We start from the raw sequence: 19,655 nt of genomic DNA on the forward strand, positions 1-19,655 counted from the left end.
AAAAAAAATACATAAGCAAAATATTAACTGACTTGCTGGGAAGTTTAACCATAGCAAAAATGCTCTTAAAAAGCAGCAATAAGTAACTTTAAAAAAAAAAAATTAGAGAAAGAGTCTCTAAAATATCTTTCTTTAGGTCTGCCTGCAGGAAAATTTCTAGATCCATTCAGGCAATGAAATCAGTTCTCTACCAACATACTCTGAGTAAGAATTACATCAATATAATCCAACTGTTGGTTTCTATAGCAGAAGCATTTGAAAGAATGTCACAATTTATCTACATAATGTCCCTAGGTGTTAAGACTTCCGTCATTTTATGTTAGACTAATTTTAGCGCTACACCTGTTTAACCTTTCAATAGATGTAAAAAACATAGGCCACCTCAGCTATCCGAGGAAACTGACTTAGTAAACTCAGAATTACTGTACATCCAATAACATTCCTTCAGGTCCACAAGGTGCAAGCCATAATACGGACAGGATTTGTGCAATATCTAAAATCTTCCTAGCTTAAGACAAAATTCGCTTTTTTGACAGGAAGTCACTTCTCCAAGAAAAAGCATGAAAATCTGTTATTCAAATGCCTTTCAGAAGACAGCAGTGCAGATCGAGGACGGTGCCTGCTGTCAGCCTCCTCACTAGATTCCTTTCTCCAAATCCCACAACCAAAAGGCAGACAGTGCCTCATTAAGCACAGTTGTTAAGACTGAGAAGCTTTAATAAAGGCAGAGTTAAATATATAGGAGAGAACATAAAATTTTAAATTAACTATTCAAAGTTAGAAATTTGATCCTTTGATAAGATACAAACCACATTTGTATAATAAAATAAACTTGTTTAAAAAAAAAAAAACAAACACAACAGGAAAAAACCTTGATAATCTTATACAATCAAGACTGGGTTATATACTTTGTCCAAAAAGCTTAGGAAAATTTCTAATAAATAAAAAAGAGCGTCACAATCTTGTAAATTAATTAGTAATTTTTCATGTCAAGTTTAAGACATATAGAGTGACTTAGTATTTAGAAAGAACAGAAAGCCCTCTCAAAATCATGAACCTTTAGGTGAGTCCAAGTTAAAGACTTGTCAAAATTGAAGAACGTACTGAAAATGACAAGAAGAAACCGTATATCTTGATTGGATAACGGTTCCTTTCTTCTTTAGGTTCTTCACTAGTGCTTTATGGCTCTACCAAATCCAGGTTTATCTGAAAAACTCTTTCGTAGTGTAAACCGTTAATTTTCTAGGAAAGGGTTTCAACGTAAAGTAATATGAACTAGCTCCTCCAACCTGACATTGAAGTCTGGTTGTATTGGACTGTATACAGTCATTGGACTGTATACATATACTACAAACTAATAAATCCTGTCATTTCATACAGAAACTGAAAAAAAAAATATTCCCCCACCTACCTATATTATTACACCAAGGGTGGCAGGGAGGAGAGGGCTTTAATACTTAACCGTTCAGTTAACAACAACTTTTGAATGCTATACTGGTTAACCCAAGCCTTAAAAATCATGCACGCTCAAATAGCTTGACTGCAATTTCAAATACTGTAGGGGTTGGAGTTGCCTCTAAACCCATCTCTTTTCACCGTGTCAAATTATAAAAGATGCTGTCAATCTGTGAAATCCAACGTATTCTCAGACTTCTGATTTCATTAGGATGACTCTCTTTTTCTCAAAAATCCAATGGATACTTCTATAAGACAAGATGTGAAAATAAAATCCTTGTATTCTTGAAAAATGTAGGCTCCTCTGCTTCAGTGTAATTGATAAAACCCATAATGCCAGACATTTTGATTTTTAAAATCTGACAATATAGAATATGTACTTGACTGAACATGCCTCTACAATTGTGGACAAATATTATACATTCCTTGAATGTACTGGGGGAAGAGGTATTACATTATCATGATTAAACAATAATGGGTGAGAAGCTAGGTTGCTCTTGGCATTTTTAGGTCATTTCAATTTATTTTTAAAAGGAGATTACGGGAGTGTTAAAAGTCTTGCAAGCCTTTAGGCCAATATCGCTATTACATTCCAGTCTACATCTATCAGCAAATTAAGTATCCAAGTTAGTATTTTTCTTTTTGTTTTTTAAGTTGCTCTGACTTCTAAGACTTTTACCTTAAACAGACAAATGTTTTTTCAAAACTCAGGGTTTTGTTATTTGTTTGGGTCACTGCAAGTAAAATATTTTGGGTTTGGTTGAGATGACATTGTTTTGAGGAGGCTTTGCAAATATCATACTGAACTCTTTTAACACCTCACTCTTATAATATGTCTTCCTGTAAAATATCTACTGACTTAAAGTTTGGGAAGATACATTTCCAGAAAAAAATCTTACTGTCCTAAGCTTCTAGCTGCAATCAGGAAAAATTTCTGTTCCCATTTTCATACCATAACACGAGATAAAAGCTACTGGTTATTGTACCCAGTCCTACTGTACCCCCTTCAAAAAATATGACAACTATGCATGAACATTTCTCTACTGTCATTTCTCAAAGTTCATGAAGTATATGATAGGCTACTTTTAAGTACAGTAGTTTGCTCATACATAAAACATAAAACTTCTAAAGAGATAACTTTGATGGGCTCAAGCTGTGGACAGCCCACATTCCCTCCTAATATGCCTTTGCTTTTTTTCAGATAGAATAATGACAGTCTGTCATGTCGCTGTTCCTTACCCTCATCTGGCTTTTAAAATAGAAGTTAAAACACACCAGAAAACGAAAGTACAAAAGTAAAGAAAGTATCAGAGGAGCTAAATGATAGTGACAGAGTGGATCTTAATCTAAATTACCAATTAAAAGAGAGTAAAGTGATAACCATGTTATCAGGAGCTTCCCAGTGTAGTATCCGTCTGCTGAGAGTGGCAGACAGAAAAACCAAGCATGCCCAGATGTGAAATAAATGACTACAAATTAATAATCACAACAGACATCCTTAAATAACAAATCATGTGTCTTAATAAAGTATTATTGATTGCAAAAAAGCATTATCATAAGGAGAGAACTTAGCTAAAGAGGTAGCAGCTACCATACCACTGTAAGATGGGAAGTTCCCTTGAGTTTTCCTTAGAATTTCTTGGGGAAAATCTGGTTTGTTTCTCTGTAGCCCATCATGTGCAAAAAAAAAAAAAAAAAAGCCACCACAATCAGTAGCCTCACCAACACAGCCTGCTGTACTTCTTTGTATCATTATGCACAGAAGGTCTTTTGAACTAACATTATCTGGACTGTAAACCTAAACACATGAAAGACAGGAAATCACTATTCATTTTAATTTTCCATGGCACATCATGCATCAACATGTATAAGCACCATCAGTAAACTGAAGCCTACTCATACCACACAGAACTCTTGTCATTAGGGCTAGGAAAAAACAATAAACTGGTATCTGCTGAGTGCACTTTCATGACAGGGAGAAAGGACGCTAGGCTGTGAGAATTCACAAACATTTTTTCGCAGCAAGGAAGAAAGACTGAAGAATCTGTATCTTCTACCTACAAATTTGGATGCCACACTTCTGAGACCAACTGAAAAAAAGAGAAGTTAGGAAAAACTGAAATAGAACTATTTCATAATCGAATAAAATGTAGCATAATTGCCATGTCCATCAGAGAATCAATGTCCAATTGGAGATGTTATAAACCAGCTTTGAGGAAGATCCTATCCATATGTTCTATAATTTACTACTTCCATCAGATTAATAGATTTGTGCTGAAATTTAGTTAGATCTTAAAAAAAAAAAAAAAAGCTTTTTGTTTTGCAGAAACTGAATGTTTGAGATGATAAACAGCCAGAAGATCTAAACAGCTTTGGTGTTCAAGTCCCAGTAGTCTCACAAAGATATTTTTAATCTTACTGCTTGGAGTAGAAAGCATATAGTATCAAAACATTCAGACTGAATAAATATCAACATGGTGCTCTAAAGCTTCCCCAGACATGCATTTCTACCACAAATAAATAACACTCCAAACCTGTAAACACACATAGTTGTCCGGAATGCACACAGAATGTACATTTTCTTTTGACTTAATAGCATGAAACCCATTACAGTTCAACAAAACACATCTGCTAGATATTAGATGACTATTTCAACTTAAGCCCAGCTTGATGTGTAACCGTTAACATGGTTGTAATTCAGAAGAGATAGTAAGAATTGTAAAAGAAAAAAACATCACCCAGAAGCTACTTAATTCTTAGGGATGATCCACACAGAATCAATACAGCTAGTAAGGGACTAAGGCCTCAGATAAAATTAAAACAGGTGATCCTTGACTTCCAAGCATGAAAACCTTTGAAGTTTAAAATACACATATCACTAAAATTGGTATCTCCACTCTATATGTCGAATTTAAACAGGACAAATATACTTAAAATGTAAGTGACTGCTGTTAACTATTTGGAAGGCATGTCAAACATCACCCTTAGTAAATCCTCTCATAAGAAAAAATGAGCAACAGGGGATTACAAAGCTAATGCCCATGGATGAAGTAAGGTCAAAGGAGCTTGAGACAACAGAGGATTAGAGAGACGGGATCTTTCATGCACTTCCCCTAAGCATTAATGGAATAATAACGGCTCCTTCTCAAATTAAATGCTAGCTCTATGTTAAAATATTAATGTGTATGACAGTGTAAGAAATTTTACCTTCTGTTCACCAGGTAAAAACTTAAAATACTATTACGCTTTTAAGAAGACTAAACAAATTGTGTCCCAATAAATTAAATGGGATAAAGTCAGAAAACATGAGCATAACCATCACTCCTTCCAGGCAAGGTTAACTGAAGAATAGAGCCCAGGACTGGGTGATCAGTGGGGTCACTAAAGAAATTTGCTCATCACGGACCATGTGCCAAAAAACATGCTCATGAAGTTAAGCCCTGAAATTCTGGAATTCTGTTTAGCATCTTGTTGCTCAAACTAACGTGCAAGTTTTTCCTGGTGTTTTTCTTTGGTTTGGGGTTGTGGGGTTGGTTTGTTTGTTTTTCTTTTGGCCAACATATTTGTAAAATTACAAAAAACAAATATTGTTGGGCTGTATTTAAATTTCAAATGAGTGGTTTCAGCTCTCTTAAGATTTTTTTTGTCCAATGTCCAGGCAGAGCAATTTAAGTTCTCAAGGTAGTCAAGGTACAGTGAATATTTTATACAAATGCATACACACTGCTGCTGAAGTTGCATAATTTAACTGCCAAAGAGCAGCAAGGACAGGCTGCTCTGCAGGGTAAGGAGAAATAGGAGTCAAGGGTGACAGCAAGGCAGGTGGGGACCTCAGTGTCACTGAGCAAGAGCAGCAGAGCAGATCCTGTGATATAAACCTGGTTCATCCAACAGTCCAGTGGTCACCAGACAGATTTGCAGCAATGAGGCGGGTCTCGGGTCAAGTGGGAAGCCAAGTCAGCAAGGCAATGTCCAGGTCAGCGAGATGCACAGCCAGGTACAGCACACCCCGGGGAGCTCAGGAAAGGACCTGAGCTTAAGTGCAGCTCCGGAGACGTGGGGCAGAGGCCACAGGCAAGGCTTCTGACAACTAACTGTCTGATCCAAGGTTAGCCAGCTGCATCGTGTCAGAGCTGGCCTTGAACATGGGCAGCCAAACCCAGGGAGCAGGGAGCTGCAGGACTCGTTACTGCACTCCAAGACCTGACAATCATGTTGGACAGGTCAGCCCTAATCTGAAAGTTAACATCCTACCATTCTATGAAAACTATCAAGCTTGATTGATCTGTGATCTCTTCTCTATTTCTTAAAACTGACTTCTGCCTGTTTTTAAACCTTCCTCTAAGAATTCATGCAAGGAACTCACCTGAACTTGAACTACAAAACAAGACAGTATCTCCTCTCTTGTCCAGGGCCTGGAATTAGTATTCCTCCACAAGTACAGCAGAACCCACACCATAAAAAAGGCACTTAGCACTACAGGTCCAGGTTTTGCTGTAACTGCTTTCCAGTGACTACTGCTTCCAGAAAACATATAAACTATGTTAAAACTAAGTCTACAAACTATCAAATGACAAAAAAAAAAAAAAAAAAAAAGATACACAGTGAATAAATTGCAGTGAATTTTACTGTAGCACTAAAATACACAAAATGTTACATTGTAGTTACTTCCCATCCCAAGTGGAGTGAGCTAGGTTAGCTCATACCTTCAACAAGCTGCAACTCAGAGTGAGAAAATCCTTTTTCTTCTACAAACATGTGGAAGATTATCTGTATACTGAGATGCTAAAGGTCTGCTTGCATCTGGAACGGTATTTACTTCAATGGAACACCAGCCCTGGACACACTGCCGTGTTGATTATCCAGGACAGAATTGAGAGGAAGCAAACAGAACAGCATTTAAAATTCTATTTTAGCTGAAGAGAAAAAAAATAAACAAACCTGCAGCCTGTTACATATCCTTTGTGCTCCTCTGAATAAAAATTAATTCAGAAACAGGGTATCTCCCACACAGTCCCATTTATGAACTAAAAGGTAAGGGCTGCTGAACTAGGAAGAAACGCTGCTGAATGTTGCTTTATTTCCATATACCCGTCTTCTTGCTACTATTTTGAGAATGGTCCATCAGCCAAAAAAAAAATTATCAGTTTTTCTTCCTAGAGATGTATTAGGACCACTTGTGCCACAATGCTTTTAAGCATTCTTTCCTACTGTAGATAATTAAGTGCACATTACAAATTAATCATAATAAACTACACTGAAAAGATAAAGGACAAAGAGGGCAGACTTTATACGCTAAACCATCTAAAAATCTTGTCTTATCCTTGACATCATTGCCTGGGTTGAAGAAGAGACTAATGCCAGAAAAATTTCTTGGTTAATTTTCAATTCTCAGCTACCATGCAGAAAGAATTGGGGGGGGGGGGGGGGGGGGAAGACAAATTGAAAATATATTAAAGGGATTAATACAACTTTATACCACTTGAACATAAATCAACATATGATACCATAAGCTTTAAAAAAAACAGTAGCTGCTGGAATATTTATGGTTATGTACAATGTAAAATAAGCCAGCACGAATGTTAAAAGCAAAGCAAACAAACTGGAGCAAGAACATGAACTTACACTTTTATTCACAACAAAATTCAGCATAACTATCACCGCTCTTTAATTCATCCTGACAGCTCACTTCTGTAAATACTGTTGGGGTTTTTTTCCTGAAGCTTTTGCAATCTTCTATATCTTCCTTATTTCAGATAAATTAAAACATCTAGTTCTGCCAGCCATCTTTCTCCCTCTCCTATCCCATCCTTTTGGTTATACTTTCTCACATTACTGAAGTTTGGATTGTAAGGAAAGAGACATAACGTTCTAAATCTGTTTCAAATACCTATGTATTTTAACCCCTGTAAAATGAGAATGTAAGCATTCTGCAACTTAAAGGAGTTTTAAAGGTGTCAAGTCATTATTAACCTTTATCTGATGAAAAAACTAGTACTAATATAGGTGTATTTTTTAATTTAGGCTCCTTTGAACAAAGAAACTTAAAATCACTAGCATCTAAAGTATGCCATTTGTACTGTCCACAATTAATTGCCATCTACCTAGACTCCAAGAGTCAGAATCTAGTTCTACATTTTTCTTAGAGATTATTATTTTACTACTTCGTACTACTAGCAGTAATACATCAGGCTAGTGGAAAACACTCCAAACTATTTAGTAAAACCACAAGATGATGAAAAAAAAAAAAATCCCTGAAAATAAGTTAAAGTTGGTTCGTTTTTTTTTTAACTGGGTAAGCAAGCATTGCTTTGGAAAAGAAATCTCTGGCATGACAGAGGGACAAGCTTTGTTCCGGGGGCAAGATTAGCTACCACTTTTCTAACAACATTGTCTAGATCCTGACAGAGGGAGCTGTGACACCAACAAAGGGCTGAAACTTGAGCTACGAGACAGAGCTGGTGAACATCCCAGAAGCATACTCAGATTGACCCGATAGATTTTGTCACCGCCTCTGAGTAATGACATCCCCTTTGGCATGCAGCCTTGCTCAAGATTGAGTAGCAAAGATCGGACACAGAAAGCGTCTGTGTTTTGGAAATTGGTCTATCAACCTCCTGGTTAGCAGACAAAGCTCAAGCTGGAACACGGCGCAAAGCCAGTATAAATGAGTGACATCAATATGCTACAGCGATAGGCATGACAAAAACCAAATGAGAACGAGAGAAAGATCCGAGAGTTGTTCCTCAGGCCCCAGCGAAATGAGTAGGTGATCCAGCCTGCTTCACAAGGGGAAGTATCCATGTCACTGAAACTGTCAGCACTAATTAGAATCCCTGCAGGCATCCTCAGGGATTTAACAGACACCAAGGAATAAACTGCCTCTCACTCCTATGGGCTGCCCCTCAGGTAGAAAACAGGAGAGAGGAGGGAAAGGAATAGCGTGGGAAGCTTTTCATCTCTCCCGCCTGCACTGCTCTGTGGCTAACAGAAGTTACTCTTGAGCAGTTACACTGCTAAGAAGTTAATAGTTTTCACAAGCACTGAAGTCACATAATACAAAACTCTTTCTAAACCTTTCCAAGATGAAATCAAGCCAACCAACTCATTCCTGCTGATACGATTTTCTCCAGAATACCCACATTCTAGACAACCTTCAGAACATTGTTACGATCGCAAGTAACACAAAAATCACAAAAAACGTGGTGAATGTACACAGATATTCACCATCCAGGGAATTAAAAACATGCTTAAACTAAGCTGTAGTCTCATAGGTGAAATTTTTCACTAACCAAGATGACAATTCAAAATTTAAAAGTAATTTTAAAAAGTAATAGATGTAATCAGCCAGAGATAAATTAAATGAGCTATTCTATTTAACTTGAGGAAGACCCTGTGAACGATGACAATTTAAATCATAAACATGCCATTTTAACGGTGCACATTGGACTCCTCGGATTTTTAAGACAGAGCAGTCACATGAACACAAAGGCACCAAACTTGCAAAAACTCACATTATGTTTGTGAGTCAAACATGCCTAACTTCAACAACGACTCAGCTGCATGCTTCAAGTTCAGCATTTACAAGATCAGAGCTGTGGGAAGCGTTTTAATAGCAAACACTTGTGTGTGGGAAGCGTGGTATATCTAACATGCTTTGTCTCAGTGCGTGTATAACATACGTAACACTCTTCGGTATATAACTATCTACAAATTTTCCATGCTGCTCATTGATGACACTAAGAATCTTAACAGGTGAAGTAGTTAAATTCTGACAACTACCTTACTGCTCCAGGCATTTCACATAGCTGTACAGTCCATATTCACTAAACTGTGTAATGCCTCTTGTCACCTACAGTGTTTTAATACTACTAATTTACAGATTTAGAAGATCAAAACTACATTCCGCAACATAACAGCATAGGACACCTGCTGCCAAACACCATTACGTGCTTGTTGCCACTTGGGGACTTTTTACTCCGTAACAGACAAGCCGTCCTCCAACTTGCTGACGGGACAAGACCACGACTCCGTGTAAGACGCAACTTTTTTTGCAGCGGCAACCGCGGCGGCGAGCGCAGCAGCCGCGCGTGTGCGGACCTCCCGCGTCCGCGGGCAGCCCGCGCCCTCACGCCCGCACCTACCTCTGCGCTCCTGGACGCGGACGACGAGCTCCCAGGCGGGCGCCGCCTCCCTGTCCAGGGCCGCGGCCAGCGTCACCTCGCCGCTCTCCCGCCCCACGCGCACCGGCGACTCCTCGACGGGCGGCGACACCAGCTCGAACCAGGCGGAGGCGAAGCGCGCCGGGGCCAGCGTCGCCAGGCGGCTGCCCGGGCGGGCGTCCTCGGGCAGGGAGAGCGCCAGGGGCGCGGCGGGCGGCAGCACGGCCCGGCGCCGGCGGGCGGCGGCGCGGGGCGGCGGCAGGCGCTTGGGCTGCGGCAGCACTTCCAGCTCCAGGGGGTCGCTGAGCAGCGCCGGCCGCCCGCGGTCCCGCGCGTAGAGGCGCAGCGGGATGGGCGCGCGCAGGTGGAGCAGGGAGCGCACCAGCACCACGCGCCCGCTGCGCGGCACCACGAAGAAGTGCGCGCTGCGCGGGAGGGCGAAGTAGCGCAGCTCCGCGTTGGCGCCCGCGTCCGCGTCCTCGGCGCGCGCCTGCCACACCTGGGACTTGAGCGCCAGCGTCTCCTCCACGCGGAGCTGCGTGACGGCGGGGCGCGGCCCCCCCACGAAGCGCGGCGCGTTGTCGTTGTCGTCCAGCACGCGGACGGTGAGGGCGGCCAGCTCGGCGGCCGCGGCGCCGCGGGGCAGGCAGCGCTTGCAGCACAAGCCCAGGCGGAAGGAGTAGAGCGCCCGCGCCTCGCGGTCCAGCGGGCGGCTGGTGCGCAGCCAGACGCGGGCGGTGCGGGCGTGCAGCGACACCTGGAAGTGCGAGTGGCCCTCGCCCAGCAGCTGCAGGTGCCAGCGGCGCCCCTGCACCTTGGCGCACCAGGGCTCGGACCCCAGCCGCGTCAGGGGGATGCTCAGCCCGCGCACACGCGTGCCCGCCGGACGGTTCTCCGCGACGTGGCCGCCGAAGGAGGGTCTCCTCCGCGGGGCGGCGCGGGCGGCGGCCAGAGCCCAGCAGAGCAGCAGGCAGCCGGCGACGCGCCGGGCTCCGCGGGGGCCCATGACGGCTGCGAGCGGCGGTGGCGGGCGGGCGGGCTGCGCGGCGCTGTCCCGCCGCTCCCCGCAGCGGCGCGGCGAGTGAGCGGGCGGGGAGGGGCCGGGGGGGACCGCCGCCCCGCGGGTCGGGGCTCGGCCGGCCAATCGCCGCGCCCGCCCGCGCCGCCCCCCGCGCCCGCGGGGCAGGGCCGGGGCCGGGGCCGGGGCCGGGGGGCAGTGCCGCCGGGCTCGGGGGGCTACCGCCGCCACCCTGCCTTCTGCAGGCAGCGGTGCGCGCATCCCAAGTTCCTGCGGAATAAACGGTCCCTGCTGGGTTAACGACTCGTTAGCCCAAATTATCCTCCGTATGTCATAATCTCACCGCTTGCTTTACCTCCTCAAGCCCCCACCTTCCCCAGGAGCCGAGTTCTTCGTCCACTGACCCCGCGCATCAGTGCACAGGTCATGTCCTGCAGTCGGTCCCACGTGAAAGAGGCTCTGCCAGCACTCAGGTGTCTGCTGAAAACACTTTCTTGCTGATTTCTAGATCGCTACGTATTACAGAATCCCAGTTTTGCCCTCAGATTGTACTTGAGCAATGACACTGGCATAAAGTTACATCTTTAGTCACCATTAATCAGCTCCTTAATACCTCCAGATTTGCAAAGGTAGGATAAATTTTTTAGGTGAAATGTAGCTTACCTAGAGAATGTTTCTGGTAGTAAGCAGAATGGAATAGAATCCAACATTTATGTAACTGTGTGGATTTTTGGCATAAGTCAGTAAAACTAAAAAAACAATACAACTAAATTTCACCATTAAAGTTAACTGACTACATAAATCAGGTATGTTGCAGAAAAAGTTACTATATTAAGCAGTTCCTGTTCAAAACAGAATTGTGCTTTCAAGAATAAAGTCAAACACAATATAAAACAGGCATTAGCTATATTTATGTAGCACATAAACCACTTAAGAATCATCCTGAGATTAAAGAAAATCAAAAAAATAAAAGATACTCTGTATTAATCACATTACTCAAATTTTATGAGACTGTGAATAATGGTTACTTTGCTTATAAAACAGACCTTGCATTTTCCTTATACTTCCCACCCAAGACTGAAAAATTTTATAAACACAATATTGTACCTTCCCGATATCCTTTTAGAGAAACTGGTTGCCTTTATGGGAAAATGGGAGTCCAGGATCAAGTAGGAAGACTACAGGAGACTCAGAATGAAAAATCCAAGTGCTCTTCTATTACAAGAGTGATCTTCTCCAGCGCATCCTGAAAGTAATGAAGGAGATACAAATCATCAGCTTCATACATTAATATATTATCTCCATTTATGCCTCATGTTGTGTCCTTTTTCAATCAAGCAGCACACTACTGTCAGCTGTAGAGTAGCTGCACCCACCTTCCCTTCCTCCCCTTTCACACCAACAGTCAGTAGCAATTTCAGACTGACAAACTTTTTCAGGGTCCAAGGCAGGATTACTCTTCTGTTCACCCACAGAACGGAACAGGCAGAAGAGCTTCCAAAAATAAAGCGTCTATCCCTAACATGCATTGAAGCACAGATGAGGGGAAAGAAGGCTGAGGAAATGCCACCTGAGGTAGAACAGTGCTACTGATAAAGCTCTGGTGGCCCATCAGAAAGGCAGAACCATTTACCTGAAACAAAAGAAATTCATCTAGAGTACCAAACAGGAATTGTTTCTCCCATTCCTCAAACGTGCCTGAGATTTCAAACATTTTCAATTCTACTTTGGCATAAAACCCATGGTGTAAGAAGTTGCTGTATCTGAATTCCAACGCAGGAATGGGCGTCTTAATTAGGATGAAATAATAAATGGGTCAATCTTTCATCCGTTTTTCTAACAGAATTGAATCATCATTAGAATTAGCAATAATAATAATGACTATACCATCTTTAAAAAAATTGAAAATATTGCAGTTGTATTTATGGAAAAAGTCGAGATAATGCAAATTCTTACGAGAAGTTTTCCTCACAGAGTTAAAATACCCTTGAAATCTCTGTATAAAAGCACCCTCCTACATGGGATGTTCTCTCCAGTGCTTTTGTGGTGGCTTTTTTTTTTTTTTGTCTTAAAAAAAAATTGTGAGATCTATGGATTGTGTACAGAGCAAAGGGCAATACAGGTTGGGATGGGAAGAACCCATAACTTGGTCACAAAGATTTATATGGCTCCAAAATAAAAGGAACTTTTCCAACAGTTCCCTAACTAGTCGGATACGATGAAGAATCCACAACTAGTATTTGGTCAAAATTGGATCAAACCATTTTGTGGGATCATTTTAGTGAGTTCTGTTTACTACATCCACTAGGATTTCTCTCTGTAAAAAACTGTGAAAATATACCAGGAACAGAACTACATTTTGAAAGGTCTTTCATTTCTGCATCAAAAATTCAACAGACATTTTAATTAATTTAGACACAAGTGTGGTTCTAACTAGCTTTAAAGATGAGCCTCATTCATGTTTTCAAATGCAGAATTCAACCTAGATTATTTTAATCAGCATGTAGACAGAAAACTCAAAAGTTTGCACAAGTTGTTTTTGGAAAATAGATACTTTATACTGTTGTTTATTAAAAAATAAAAGGTTGTTGATTTTTATAGTTCACTGCCTTGTGGTAATCGTAGACGAATACTTGAGACTCTAATCCTATTACTAACTCTGCAAATTAGTGGGAATCTAAATTGGTGCCCTGGATGCTTGTACAGTCAGAGTCTTTCTGACTTCATCCCATCTCCGAAGTCCTGACCTTATGGGCACTGACTTTACAATACAAGCTCCTCAGCTCTTCTACTTCACAAATGTATTGAGACAGCAGATCTAGAGAGTATAGTTAACTTTACACATTGTCTGCTTCCTTTTCCTGACTGTTCAACAGCACTCTCTGAGGTTACATCAGGGTTCTCTGAATGTTACAGACCATTCTCCCATTTATACCAACACCCTCTGTTTCTGCTAGCTCTAATTTTGTATTTGACAGTTCAGAAGCACCGGTTCTCCCACTAAAGCAAGAATTCTTTTCTTGTTCCTGCCTTGAATAACCTGTGTGCATCTTTTAATACAGTAATTAGAAGTTTCCCTGTTTTTTTCTCTGTAAAAGCCAGGACTTACAACTCTAAGGGTACACCTGCATACCTCAGACCAAGTCTCCTGTCTAGGCTCCCAGGCTGTAGAGATTGCTAGCCCGGAAGCCTGGAGTGCAAGGTAAGCGTAATCTCCAGGGATCTCACATGACCAAAGACATCTACAGCATCAAGCACAACTGACCTGCTGGTTACTGAGGTTCACCTGTGTGATCAGGTGATGGCAAGGCCAAGACAAAATCATAATCTCTGTCAAAAACAATTAATTCACATTTGAAAATTACTAAATTATAGTCTTTGTAACTTACTGATTTACAATATTAACATAAATTTTTAAAGAAGCATCATGCCAAGTATTTGATGCAGAATTTGCATTTTACAAATTAGATCTCCTTTAAAATATGAACAGGAAACATTCTAAGGAAAATCTTGCCTTAACCTTATGGAACTGCACTGTAAATATTGAGGCAGGAGAGAATAATGATGCTAATCATTCTTCCTGGTTTACATATACCTTGTAGCTGAAGGGCTGGGTGGCTTAGGGAAAAGGGGCACAATTTACACTGCTTTTGATCAAAAGGCAAATATGCCCGTAGCAGTGAGTGCTCTTGACTGACGCATACTCAATAGCTGGCTTTCAAGGGGGAGAAAGGGGCTGGAAGTCCCCTAGGATCTTTTACTATAAATAACGATAAATATTTATCAATAACAGAATTAATATACGCCTCTGGAGCAAGCTGATATATATGTCATCTGGTACACCTCACAGTTTAAACTTTCAGGAACAGTTCTGCCCTGCTGCATATCTAGACAAAGGAAGCTCTTTCTATACTATTTACTTCCCAGTCATGATTCTGCAAGTGTCTTGGCACACAGCTCTGCAGGACCTAGCCCAAAGTGACAAGATAGTCCCTGTGCTATTTTAGATGGTTTGTACATTGTCACTTTTTATAACAACATTTGTAGCTCAATTTTCTCAAATGCAAGTGTAAGTGATAATCCTTTCCTGTATAATTTTGCAAACTAAACCTAAATTATTCAGAAGTACAGCTGCTGTTGTCTAATCCTTGCTAGCTCTTTACGCAGCTTTCTCACTATACTTAACAATTTTTTCTTGGAATCTAGCAGCCAAATGAGTGCAAGAAACACCTTCTGTCATGCTAAGAGCAGAATCCTTCCTCCAAAGCTTAAAAACTGATTACATTTTCAATATCTTTCAGTATTTTATAACAATTACTTTCCAGTTTATTTTAGCCAGCTGGAAGACCCTTTCTGCTGTTAAGCATAGCGTGCTATATACAAGTCCAAGAAGGTTAGAATAAATGTTTTGATTACAATAATCTATGTAAATTGACATACTTCTTATGCAGTCAGAAACACCTCCTACATAACTTATAATCAAATTAAATGAGCTATGCATACATATAAAAAAGTGAAATCTGAGGTGTGTTGAAATCAGACAATACAGTAACAATAAATTTGCACTGAGTAATACTCTAAAGATATATTCTGTTTCCCCTGGCTGGTGCCTTACTATTTAGCAAATTAATTACATTATTAATATTCTCAGTAAACAGCTTGAAAATCTTTACAGAAAAGCTTTTCTTAAAAATCCTAAGTTTTCACATGATAAAGTTTTTGTATTAGTCAGAATTTTGATTTATGTGACTGACACAGTCGTTTCACCTTTTTTAAAATAATGACTTTTGTAAATTACTTCATACTGCTCTCTAAACATCCATTTTTCTCAAAACTATGCTTCATCCCTCTAACTGCCTTAATAAAATTTCTACATGAGAAGCAGATTTTGCTGGTTTTGCATTCAATACATAAAACACAATGAATGCATATGTCTGACACTAAATCTTAGTAAACCTTGCTTACAGTATTCTTCAATTATTTGTATACATACAGTAAATAGAAAGAATCAATTCATTCTTGCTTGTATTTCCTATTTATAAGCATAATTCTCCAAAACTTCAATATCTTTTGTTTTGGTCATCACATTTCTCTTTGTTTCAGAATCCCAAACTCTTTTCGCCTCAGCAGAACTAGACAGAACACCACAATTTACATTGTCAGAATTTGCAGATTTGGCAAAGAAAACAGGTCTGATTCAATTCTGCCCAGGTTCCAGCAGAAGCCAGGCAGGTGTCAGGTGAGCTTCTCAGCATCCTGCCTGTGCGGCTGTTGAGAAACCTGGTCTTCCATATTCTGCAGTTCTGGGAAGCACATCATGTGGACTGCAGCCCTGTGGCTTGGGATGTTAAGGCCTCCAGGGTCTGGAGCAGACAATTGCTACAGAATCAGGGAGCCCACATCTGCCAAGGTCAGTAGCTCGGAAAGCCACAGATGGACTGGCCTAGATCCAATGTAACGCTCTCTCATAGGGATTTTCTAGATTTGAGAGGGGTTTGCTCCAAAGTGGTACAAACCAAATTTTTAAATATCACACATCAGCACATTTTTAAAAAAAGTACTTACAACAGGTTTATATAGAGTATCCTTTGAAGCTAATGTTTGTTCAAATAACTAGGAACAGTGTGACAGTACCAAACACTGCTGCCTGTGCACATTTGAGGTGTATTAACACTGTACATCAGAATTAGCATGTGTGTCAGTCAAATCAACAATTATTACAAGAAATATTCAGGTTCAGTGAGTAATAAAGAATGATATACTACCTACAAAGGCAGAAACTACCTTTAAAGTTTTAAAGTAATTAGGTCATCTTCACCTTTGGAAATTAAAGAAGCTCTTCAGCAATACAAACCTTAACTAGTATTTTAATTTGGCTGACTTCCACTTCAAGATCTTACATGTTAAAAATGCGCAAGCATATCGTTGCTGGCAATTTAGAAACCAAAGCTTATGTCTGCATTCAGGGCATATGGAAAACCCATACAAGGGAATACAGAGAAAATTTTCTTGCTTCTACAGCCCAAGGAATCAGTAAGGAATGATGCATCCATGAAGGATTCATCATCTTCCTTTATGTTATACGAAGTTGCGGTGAGACAAGCTGAAGGCAGTCAGTCTACCTCTTATTTAATTCTATTGTAAATAATTCTAGGTAAAAGACTGCTCAGGCAGCTGATTGCTTGCTTTCCTTATAATACAGTTTCAAGATTTGATTTTGTCCTGCTTTCACAATCCTTTCTTAGAACAGCTGCTGACTCACATGTGTGCAGAATATCTAAAATACTGCAGGGGTCAGCTCAGATTTTCTCACCATACCTTGACCTAAGCAACAGTAAATGACAAAAGTAAAAAAGGAGCAAGCACTAGTTTTTATCCCAGTCTCACCTTTCTTTTCCCAGCTCTAGTCTTTTGATCACCTTCCTCTGTAGCTTTCTGTGCAATCTGGCCTCCATTTACTCTTCTGTCTCTCTTTTCATCTCTATTTATGAATCTGCAGCCTAAAGAGGTAATGGACAGTGAGTTAAGTGGGTTAACTTAAATGTTTTTAACATGCATCTTCTATTCTATGGGCTTTTAATTAAACAAATAAATAGAACCAATATTGTTCCATACTATTTAAAGTAGATTCTCTTCCATAAGCTAGAGCAAACTTTAACAGTTGGAATGCAATAAATACTTCTCTTAATGACGAAAAAAAGAAAAAAACAAATCTAGTCACTTCTTGTACCTGTGTCATTTCCAAAAACAAGTAAAAAAAATAGCAATAGTTTATCTTTGGTAATAAAGAAAGCAGATACTCAATACACAGGAGAGAACTGCCAGATTAATGCATCTGATTTTTACATGGTAGTATCTTCTAATAGAGTCACATTTCAAATTTGTCAAATTCAAAGGATATGGAAGGGTTTGTCTGGGGTTGTTTTGGGGTTTTTTTAAAGCAAAAATTAATTTTGGTGGACAACAAGGTTATACTACTATATCTAAATTTAGCAAGAGTTTTAAAACTCCTAAATCAACACTTTTAGAAAAGAGAGACCATCTAATTTTATTACATAAAACAATACTGTTGGCATCTACAATAGCTTTACTTCAACTTAAGAGATGCTTCTGAATTGTCTACTCCCTATTATTCATAGTTCAGCGATTTACTTGGGAGCTGTGGAACATGTGTTTCAGAACAAGCAACGTTCAGCTGCAAATACAGCTAATCAAAAAGCACAATCCTGACCACCTCTTACCAGAAGTCCTTAACCTGCTCAACTAGGCTGAATACAATGGTTCTAGACTGTTAATACAGCTGTTCCATTCAAATTAATTCCTAGTTTGAATCTGAAATATGGTAAGAAAGTCCTTAAGAAGGGACAGTAAGAATATAGTCAACATTTGTCATGAATCAAACCAACAAATAAGTGACTAAGTGCTTCATCTCGTAGAAATTTAACAATACAGTAAATACTATTATAGATGAATATGATGATATAGTACAATTCCAAAAGAAAAAACAGCAAGTTGTTTTAATCCATAGTCCACCCCTCACTTCATATATGTGCTGATAATGCAGAGTTCATGTTTTACTGGCTTTGTTGTGCTCCAGCTCATTAAACACAGCTGCTGCATATGGGCACAAATACATTGCCCAGAAAGAGAATGAACAATCCAAGGTATAAGATTTTAGCCAAAAAAACCAAAGGCATTCATGCTCTAATTCTTGATAAAGCAGAAGAAAAAAACATTTATTGCAGATGTTTAAAAAAATTAAGGCATCAAAGCATATAAAGCAAGAAAAATCACATTAATGGCTTCAGCCAGGTTACAGTAACTGTCGGCACTTCTGTAGCAGAGCAAATCAATGAGTGATGACAGTCCTAAAGTAGGAATTATAGATGTATATAGATATTAATTTCACTGGATTTTCCCATGGGCTGAAAGTCACACAAGAACTCAAGTATTTTGTAGGTGTTGGACTTAAGCCCTGATTCAGTTCCTACTGAAATCTGTAAGATACTATCATTGACTTCACAGCTTCAGTATCACACTTTAAATATATATATATAGCATAAGAAAACATTTGAGTGTGCTCCTTGGATTTGATGGCACTATATGGATTATATTCCTGCAAAATATTTGTTGTTTATTCTTTTAAATAAAATGTAACAAAAAAGTCTATCTACAAAAATGTAGTGAATAATATTTTTCATTTTTTCACTTCTGTCTTTTACAATCTGAGATCTCCTTACATCTGACTCACATATCAACATCATTCCATTTCCAAATCTATTCTACTGTGCTCTTAACTTATTGCATACAAATCTTTGTAAACCCATGACCCAGACTGGGCACAATGTTTCTCAAGACTGTATTTATTTATCTAGAGCCCACTAGTGACGCACCCGTTCAGACTGTTGCATTGCAAATAATCCTTATTAGCCTTAGTGTGTTTTTTTATAGAATAATGGAAATTAAAGGGGAAATTTTCTACGGCTTCAATAAGCTTTATTATAGGCACAATGTGATCATATAATAACTAATTAGATGGTTAAAACTCACTGTTAATAATTTAAGATTATATATTTCGTTTTCACCGTTAATGTAAGTTTTTCTTAATTTTTTTTTTAATTTTTAGGGATTAATTTTTAGATTAATTTCACTAAATTGCATAGTTATAATTAAAAAAAAAAAATTAATCACAGTAACAGAGTAACAAAATGTTTCCTTTAGGGAACTGTCCTCTTTCCTAAAACATTCGCCTGAGTATTACATGCATGATCAGAACCTGAATTTTCAAATGGAGATCACGGAGTGGATCACACATACATCTCATAAACATAAAACCTTAACCAGTGGATTGTGACAAAAATGGACATACACTCAAGTGTGAACATTTCAGTTTCACAGTATCAAAAATCCCCATTTACTACATTTATGAAGGGTCTTGGTTCACACATTAACTGCCCTCTTCTTCATGCTCAGTCTTTCTGTTTTCTGCCCTGTATCTTGTGTGTAATCGTTACCTTTAT

General features: G+C 39.7%; 1 protein-coding gene across 1 annotated transcript in view; it reads right to left on the reverse strand.

Annotated features, from left to right (window-relative positions):
* The window catches only part of LOC104257371 (neural-cadherin), a 66,264-nt gene extending 55,641 nt beyond the window's left edge, over nt 1-10,623 (reverse strand). Inside the window, exon 1 of the mRNA XM_059824956.1 lies at nt 9,600-10,623. Coding sequence (XP_059680939.1) covers nt 9,600-10,623 — 1,024 coding nt within the window. The remainder of the gene's footprint in view (nt 1-9,599) is intronic.
* Between the last annotated feature and the right edge of the window lie 9,032 nt (nt 10,624-19,655).

Source organism: Gavia stellata, chromosome 15 (assembly GCF_030936135.1).
Source record: "Gavia stellata isolate bGavSte3 chromosome 15, bGavSte3.hap2, whole genome shotgun sequence".
Lineage (NCBI taxonomy): Eukaryota > Metazoa > Chordata > Aves > Gaviiformes > Gaviidae > Gavia > Gavia stellata.